The sequence below is a fragment of the Mytilus californianus genome, unplaced genomic scaffold (assembly GCF_021869535.1).
Source record: "Mytilus californianus isolate M0D057914Y unplaced genomic scaffold, xbMytCali1.0.p SCAF_29, whole genome shotgun sequence".
Classification (NCBI taxonomy): Eukaryota; Metazoa; Mollusca; class Bivalvia; order Mytilida; family Mytilidae; genus Mytilus; species Mytilus californianus.
The window spans coordinates 219,310-228,772 of NW_026262678.1; the positions used below are offsets into that span (position 1 = coordinate 219,310).

Here is a 9,463-nt window from a genome sequence, read left to right on the forward strand (position 1 = left end):
GTGATTTACGTTTATCTCTCTCATTTATTAATGTTTTTTCTATTTCTGTTATTTTTTGTAGTCTATAATTTTGTCCATCTTCTATAGGTAATTCTGGATATAAATCAGGAGCTGTAGGTTGTTTCATTTTTTAAAGTAAAAATTGATTTTTTTTTTTTTCTCTTAAATCCCACAGAATTCTTTCTTCGCCTGTTCTCCCGGTTTTTTTATTTATTTTTTTTTTGGAATTTTTTTGTTGTTTTTTGGGTGTTTTTAATAACGTTTTTTCCAAAGTAAAAAAAAAATTTTTTTGGGAGTAAGAAAATTTTGGTGTTTTTGCGTTTTTTTTTGCTTTTTTTTTTATGAAAATTTAGGGCGCTTTTACTTGAAATGAGGGTAATTTTTTGGGGGTCAAATTTTTTTTTTTTGGAGGGGGATATAGGTGTGTGATATTGTGTCAGTGGTTGTCGTTGGTTCATGTCTGTCATATTGGTTTTTCGTAAATTGTTTTGTTATGAATTAGGCTGTAAGTTTTCTAAATGGAATTGTTTAATATTTTTGATGTCGGTGTCTTTTAATTATAGCCGACTACATACTCTGGGTTTTTCTCATTGTTGAAGACCGTACGGTTGCCTGTAATTGCTTACACACACTTCATTTGAACTTTGGTGGATAGTTGTCTCATTAGCAATCATAACACATCTCCTTTTTTTTGTATGAACCGCATAACGAAAGCAGTACAGTGGAAAGTAATTTATCATTATTAAACTGAATGATAAAATACGAAATTAATGAGTTATAAAAAGTTTTTTTCTGAAAATCAAACTGTAAAACTAGCTGCTTCTTTGTAATCTCCTGCACGCTCTGTTGATGAAATTATTTTTCAATTTTTACCTATATTTGTGTAATGCATTCCTTCCTGGATGGCGATAGGCCAATGAAACCCATCAGCATCACTTACCTGTATCACGAATTAATAAAAATACCAAATATATTTGATATATTCTTTACTATTCTATTTAAAAATCCTCGTCTGTTTATTTACAATTCTACTTTTAAAATAAAAACAACAAAGAACTATATTATGTGCACATTAACCGACTTATATAAGATAGTGTTTCACTTTCTAAACATGCTGAAGTAGTTTATTTATAGTAATTCAATTTCTTAAATAGTTTATTACGAGTAATTTAATACACATTCTAAAGTCGTTTATTTATAGTGATTTACTTTCTTAAATAGTCTATTAAGAGTAATTTAATACACTTTCTGAAGTCGTTTATTTATAGTAATTCACTTTCTTAAATAGTTTATTAAGATTAGTTTAATACACTTTCTAAAGTCGTTAATTTATAGTAATTCACGTTCTAAAATAGTTTATTCAAAGTTATTAAATACACTTTCAACAATCGTTTATAAATAATAATACGTGGGTTACATTGTATGTGTGCCAATCTACAAACCTTGGCCTCATTATGTCATGTGAACAGCTGTAAATGTAAACACGATATTGTAAATAAACATCGCTATTCACATACAGTCAAGTTGTATTTATTATTTTTTGCGTTCAACTGGTCAATTCTGAACATCATATGTTAACATAAAATGGTATAATAATGTCTAAGGCATATGCTTAAAAAGTCCACAAGAATACAATTGCAAATATCTAAATCGGTCTTTGATTTTTGTTCTTTTTAAGAAACGCAATGAAAAAAAGACATAAATATGCGCAAAACATCATCTTTTTTCCATGTGTAGCAAGAAGGATAACTTTTCCTTTGATCTTTGAAGAATTAACTCAACAAAAGTTATATAAAAAGGTGTACATCAATATGACGCTTTTTATATTGTAGCACTATCCTGTCCAGCTGTTGATCTATCGTAGGTCGATCTTTTAGACAAATGCATTCAATTCTATCTCAAAGTAATTATTGCACACTGTCTTGTGGTGCTCCGCTTCTTGGGAGTAGTAACTTTTGATAATAAAACATAATGTAACATTATGATCAGCGAACAATACTATCCGTCATTCATACAAAACAATACAGAAGCTATCATTATACTATATGCAGTGTGCATGTTCACAATTAATAAGCTATTCGCTATATTTTATATTACAAATCACCGGACTATTTTTGTTACATGAAAACAATATGCTTATAAACATAATTAAATCTATGTATTTTGTACTCCCGACCACACGAAGTATGTCGCAACCCGTTATTTCGCAGATGTGAAATTGATAATGACAAACGTTTAAATTGAAATTTAAAGTTTTTATCTTTATTTAGGAGTATGTACATTTAGGCATTTCATTCGGCATCGTTCCTTGGTGGTTTCAGCAGTCTGGCCACCTAACAATATGCATTGAACTCTTCTGCACAAGTACGAAGATTACATATACCAGTTATGTGCATAGTCTAAGATGAAAATAATACCTGACATCAATGTCTTTTCGTGGATCAATAATCAAGAGTACACATTTTGTGATTAAGTGCGTATCTCAGATACTATTAGCAATAGGTCAACTATATTTGGTATGTGGTATGATTGTTCATGTCCGACTGGCAAGTTTTATCTGACCTTGTCCTTTGTTCATAGTTCATTGGATATTGTTTGTTGTTGTTGTTTTTTTTTTATCAGATACTTTAAGCAATAGGTCCAATATATTTGGTTTATATATTGCTGTAAATTGTACATGTCTGTCAGACAAGGTTCATATGACCGTGGTCCCATTCTCATGGAACATTTTAAGATAAGTGATTTTGGTCCTTTTCTCTAATACTATAAGCAACTAGGGACATTATACATGGTTATATGTGTTGAATGGAATTATTCTGAGGAAATAATGCTTGACATGGTTGAATTGACCTTGCCATTGATCTAATTTGTATTCATCATTAATAAAATTAGGTTGACGTGTAGTAAAACCACCATATTGCATACGTTCAACATAAATGCAATCATAGTACGTAAAGCAGTCGAAACAATTTAGCGTTTACACTCCTGTTGTTAATTCGTCTTAAACAATACTATATAAATAACACATAGCTGAGAGGGTGATAGAGCAGATTGTTACCCCGAGAAAACATTGTCAACCGCGGCGAAGCCAAGGTTGACAATGCTTTTTCGAGGGGTACCAATCTGCTCTATCACCCTCTCAGCTATGTGTTATTTAATTTATTATACTGAATGTCCTATCATTATTGTTCTTTACAGATGAATTTTATTTAAAAGTATTTTCTATGACGTCACGTACATAACAACGTTATTACGTTGGTATTAGAAAATTCAACAGAAGTGGAGCAAGATGTTTTATTTTTTTATTTTGACAGTTAAATAATAGAATCTGAGCCAAAACGTAGAACTTGAGCATTGTCTTTAATAACTTGATGTAAATTCAATTCATTGTCCTTTAAATTATCGATTTTTGATTGGTCTTAAAAAAAATTGTCACCCGCTAAGCCATGTGATAGAGTAAATTAACACCCTCGTATCAGCCAATCAAAATATGGCACTTTAACGTGAAGTATAATAAATAATAATGTAATATTCTTCCTTTCAGTCCATTTAATGAAACTAAAATAATTTTTTTTCTCCTACCAATAAAGTCACTGTATGTACACTTGTGTTTACTATGATTAGTTTTTTGAAAGGACATTACAGTAAAAAAAAACTTCCGAAAATAATAATGAAAAAATTGACCAAGCAAAACAACATCAAACGAACAAGAAAGTATCGACAATACAACTATCTTAGTTGCTTAAATAACACTGTCGGTTGTACAACTGGTACATGGACATAATAACCATCATCAACACGGCGCTTCTTCACTCGGCGATATTGACCAGTATAAAAAAAATGACATATGACGCGTACAAACTTTGAGATAGTGTATAGCCTTTATTTGAACATTAATTGTTTATCATTTCAGAATGATTCGAACAGAGCAATTTGGTTAACCATTTCTGGTTTTGGATATATTTCCTGGTGGTGCTATGATTTTTTTTCCAGACTGAACAACAATTTATATGAATGTACATTTTTTTAAATACTAAGGTTTTATTAGATACTGATATTTTGTTAATATTGGGACATTACTGTTTCATGAGTTTTGCTTAAATGAATTGGATAGTAATATTCCTTTTATGTGTGCATACCATGGCATTGGCAGGCTTGTCTAATAAAAGTAAGCTTTTATTCATAATATCAAAGAAGTTGGGCACAGTCACTATTTGGGATATGGTGACTTGAATATGCGTACCACACATACATGGACTTAGGAATCAAAATACACAAATTAATGAGATTACTCTGATGACATCTAATCGGAACTTCTGTCCCGCGAAAAACAAATATTGTAAATAATAACGGTATTGCAAAATCAATTGCGATAAATCATAAAAGGTGCTCATTGTATTTTGTGAAATCGAATCCTTCAAGAAAATGAATATACTTGAAATAAATCTTGTTTGTATTTTGGTATTGATTGTAGCCTTATGGAGTTGTCTGTTTATTTATAGTTATATATTATAGTTTGCATGATCCTTTGGTATCTTTTGCCTCTCTTTTTGGTACACCAGGAATGTAAAAACAAAGGTATACACAAAGTTTTTATTAAGAACAAGTACCTAAAGAAACCGAAAATAAATTAATTTGAAGAACTAGACTAAGTGATGCAAATGTTGTAATGTAGTTACCATTAAAAAAACTAAGCTTGTTAAGGAATATACATGTATATATATAAATCGTGTCGAAAAACAATATTTTATATCTTTCATAACAATTTTCGGAGTAGTTCGTGAGTGCATTTTTTTTTGTATATCTTTGTTAACAATCTGTCTTCATTTCTTGCGAATTAACAAATATGACGTATTTGTTACTTGAAAAAAAAACTACAGATTTATATACATTCAACTTACAAATGTATAGCGATAATTTAAACAATTACTCAAATCTTTTCAGTATATTGGACGATTGAAGACCTTCCTGTTATTTATGGAAGAAACGTGACTTTGTTCTGCAATACATCAGCAGTAGGTTCACAGAAAACTACATGGATGAAAGTGTCAAATGTTATTCTCCACCATGGTCTCTCGTTCCAGCCAGATAAATACAGCGGAAAGGAAGAAAACGATGGTTCCTCTCTCATAATAATGAATGTTACTAAATCAGATTTTAATACATCATATACGTGTTTGTCCGACGTTTATTCATTCGAATCTGTCTTGGAGATAAACAGTTCCATTTTCATTTGTAAGTCATGTAAAATGCTTTTGCTATACAATGTAGAAGGCGTATTAACGAACTAATTCATATCATATCCTGAATAAGTAATTAATTATTTTCAGGCTACCAAAAGTTTAACGATAAGATACATCTATCTTTTGGCAAAAAAGGTAATATAACTTGAGTAATTGAAAAATTCATCAGCAAAAATCAATTCGGTATTTAAAGAGCTGTTTACGAACATTTATTTTTTTGTGGACAATCTTTCTTATTTTACAAGTGTGTACTACACAATGTAAAATTAGCAAACAACGAAATGGACTGATTGTGAAATACATTTAACCTTACAATGAGTATTGGAACGTTTTGTTTGGAATTGTTGAAATTTGACTTATTCCGAGACCAAATTCAACATAAAAAGTTGTATTTAGGTAATCATATCTAATCTTCAATGATTTATTTCTAGTTATTTCTTATCATTGATACTATTATTATTATAATTATTATAAAATTCCTTTATCATTGTCTAAGGTTTGCCACAAAGCACAAACAATTCGTTGATGATTATTGGTAGAGATATCATGGTTCATTTAAATCTCAACAGATTTTTTCCAGTACCAAAATGCCAAACCATGTTTAATGTAAGTATATGTACAAGTAACCGGCCACGCCCACTTTGTCTTTTTGTTAGATGTATTTCTATTTGTACATCTGATGAGTTAAGCCTTTTTCAACTGATTTTTATAGTTTGTTTGTATGTTGTTACACCACTGTCACAGGTAAAGAGGGGGGTGGGTGGTTAGCGCTCATAAACATGTTTAACCTCGCATCATTCTTTATGTGCCTGTCCCAAGTCGAGAGTTTTTAGTTCAGTGGTTGTCGTTGGTTCATGTCTGTCATTCCCGTTTTTCGTAAACTATTTTGTTATAAATTTGGCCGTTAGTTTTCTCATTTAAATTGTTTCATATTTTTCATTTCGGGGCCTTTAAAGCCGACCACATGGTATGGATTTTTTTCTCATTGGTAAAGGTCGTACGGTTGCCTGTTATTGCTTTCATCGACTTCATTTGAACTTTGGTGGATAGTTGTCTCATTGACACATCTCCTTATTTGTATATAAAGATGACACAAAACAAAACAAATACATTGTATGATACGGTAAGGATGTATATTTGCATATTTGATCAGGATGGCGGTTTATTATTATATTTATAATATATTATAAAGTAATTTTTATGTATGATTTTTGTTTTAAATTGGCTCAAATTGGCTGTCAAATCCTTAGTCTTGTTGCAACTAAGGAGTTAAGAGCTCAAATTGAGTTGCTTGAATCAACATATGTACGATAAATATAATTTCATAGAAAGTAAAACAAGACCTACTTTAAAAAAAAGACGGTATTGATGTGATATTATCCAAATCTGAGTTTAAAAGTAACGTACTACTATTTTTGTGATAATTTTCATTCGTATGACTCCAAAATCATTCATGAAGTGTCGTGAAATTGTATGTAATTTCAAATATGTATTTGTTTCATACTCTAACGTATCGTTTCTTTTTGAAAAAAATTATAATTGGAATAACAATACTGTAGATGAAAACGTCGCCAGTAAAACTTTAACAGCGACAACTTTCTATCTTCAGTTCTTTTATTCCTACATTGATACACTTAGCAATATTTTGGAAAAAAATTTAGCAAAGGTACTCTCAAAACTAATAAACGATAACCTAACAATGCAAGGCAAAAAAACAACAAAATGTCAAACTGGTCTACAAAATACTACAAACATTGTAGCCATACAAAACTAGCAACATGAACTCTATCAAAAACTGCGGATTTTTAATAAGTTATACTGACGAATAAGCAGGTATTGCACAACTAGTGGCACTAGTTATGCTGTTTGTGGTAAGTACACAGTTTGTGATCAGTCGTATTATGTGACGCGAAAGGACGGGATTGTGGTGAAAACTATAGGATCGTATCCGTGGTCATCTGTGACATGCGTGACTAAGATAATCCATAACGGTCAACCAGTTCCTATTGGCATCCGTAACATGCAATAAATAATACAAATTGCAAATATATAGTGTTACCTAAACGGAATTATGACATTCTTTGTATTACTAATTTACAAAATATCAATACTAATTTCAGGCACATTAATCCAAATTGAAACTTACAAAAATATGTATGTTAAGTTATATATATATAAAGTAGACCTTCAAGACTATAACATGCTATTAGTTAGGAAGAGGTAAGAAATAATATAAAAAATTGAAAACAACACGTTTAATAATTTCATGTGTCCGAAGCGCTTTTCTGGATTTACCTTCATCAGGAAAGAAACTGCAACAAAGTGATAAAGGTATTTTTGACGTTTATGTTCAGTTGTTTGGTCAGACATTTCCAACTTGACTTTATATATTTAAATAAAAACAAAATACATGTATGTTGATATACATTGTGTAATGACATATCAACAAACAAAATCGGCATCTTTTAAAAGTTCAATTGACTTAGTATACCCTAATTTGAGCATATACTAGTGAGTCAATTAGGAATTTGTGCATGATGAAAACCAGTTTTGAAATAGGTTCTTATTCAGATTTTAAATGTTTGTTCTAACATATTTAGATATTTGCAAGAAAATACTGCGTTCTAAGTAAAATTACAGTGATGTAAATCCTGTAATATTGCAGGGAGACATGCTCATTACGAACCAACAAGAATCAGTTCACATGACAAACAGGTTCTATCATGGTACAATTAACATCACATCACAGTCTGCTGCTGACTTATGTGGTGGCAATCTGACAGTTATGTGCCTGTTTGGGAGTTTGTATTCCGAAGCGATTGAAACAATAACTCTGCAAAATTGCAATCATGGTAATTTTGTTCTTATAAGAATAAGATAAAAACTATTCATACGGCTATCTGAGAATTGTAAATCAATTTTGAAAAAAGAAGATCTTGTATGGTGCATTTAAATTATACACAAGCTTCTGCAGATACCTGATGTCTCATTCTGTGTGCGCGTCACAGAACAGTAATACAGTTTACATTGAAAAGCATATATTTGAATTTGTTTTATTTCAGGATGTAAAAGACAAATGTTGTTTGATATGATTTTTAAAATGTTTTCCTTGCATAGTAAAACATAAATATGTATAGCATAATGATTATATTTAATGCTCGTTTATCGGATTTAAACAGATTTATTTGTAAGAAAAAAAATATAATTTTAAACATAGATAAAATCTTTTTCACTCAAGGGTCTAAATTTCCTGAACATAGTTTTGGAGTAGGAACGACCATCAGTGTGTGTATGTTGTGTGTTATCTTTTGTGTTCTGATGATTTATATCCTTGTCAAATATTTCTGCAAGTTACAACAAGAAAAGAAAAATCCTGAAGGCAAGTATTAATGCTTCAAGAATCAGTTTCTTCAAATATTGTTTAATAGTACGTTTATACCTGGTGTACATAATTAAAACAAGGTCACAGTAGATCAACCTGGTAAAAGAGTGGTCACGACGTAGAAACCCAATACTAGTTTGGCATGAACACTAGTCTAAGAGCAATTATCGAAAATGATATTAAAGGATACATACACAAGTTACGATACCATAATGTTTAAAGCATTCATTACTTAATTTTCCTGAAAGAATCATCAAAATATGAGAATAGAAAAAATACAAACATACAAACAAAACTGAACACTAACTTCATGTTTCCATAATGTCTTGGATATATACAGTCTGCCAAAAGTTAAGCACCACCTATTTTTATTGCATCGAAATTGTTTTCATTTAAAAAAAAAACCAGTTATTCCTCGTAAAGGAGAAAATATTCAAGTAGCAAATTTTCTAACATATACCATAAACAAATCATAACTTAAGTTTGGTCACTTAGGCAGGTTCTACATGTATGCATTTAAATTTGCATTCATAGATATAGTGCAAATTACACAAATCAGAAAAGGAATTTAAGTTTCACTGTGATTTGTTTTTCAATAATTAATCACCCAATATCATTCGAATTCTCTACAAATAACCGTTGGTATGTTTGACAACTTTAATGTCAATATTAGAGTCAACAGGATGTGTAACTTCCTCTCTTACGGTACAGTTCCATAACACGGCGCCTCATACTCTGTACAAGCCTTCTGAACTTTAGTTCAGGAAATCTATTTATGTACAAAAACTTGACGCAAATGGGTGATTATCAAAATGAGGGACTACAATGTTTCTAATCA

The 9,463-nt window shown here is 30.6% G+C and overlaps 1 protein-coding gene across 1 annotated transcript; it reads left to right on the forward strand.

Moving 5' to 3' along the window:
- Positions 1 to 3,916: 3,916 nt before the first annotated feature.
- On the forward strand, positions 3,917 to 8,633 carry LOC127732827 (uncharacterized). Its single transcript, XM_052242006.1, has 5 exons — positions 3,917 to 4,168; positions 4,945 to 5,235; positions 5,740 to 5,849; positions 7,909 to 8,095; positions 8,482 to 8,633. Exons 1-5 carry the CDS (start codon positions 4,102 to 4,104, stop codon positions 8,631 to 8,633), a joined length of 807 nt encoding a protein of 268 aa, XP_052097966.1. The 5' UTR covers positions 3,917 to 4,101.
- The last annotated feature ends 830 nt before the right edge of the window (positions 8,634 to 9,463 follow it).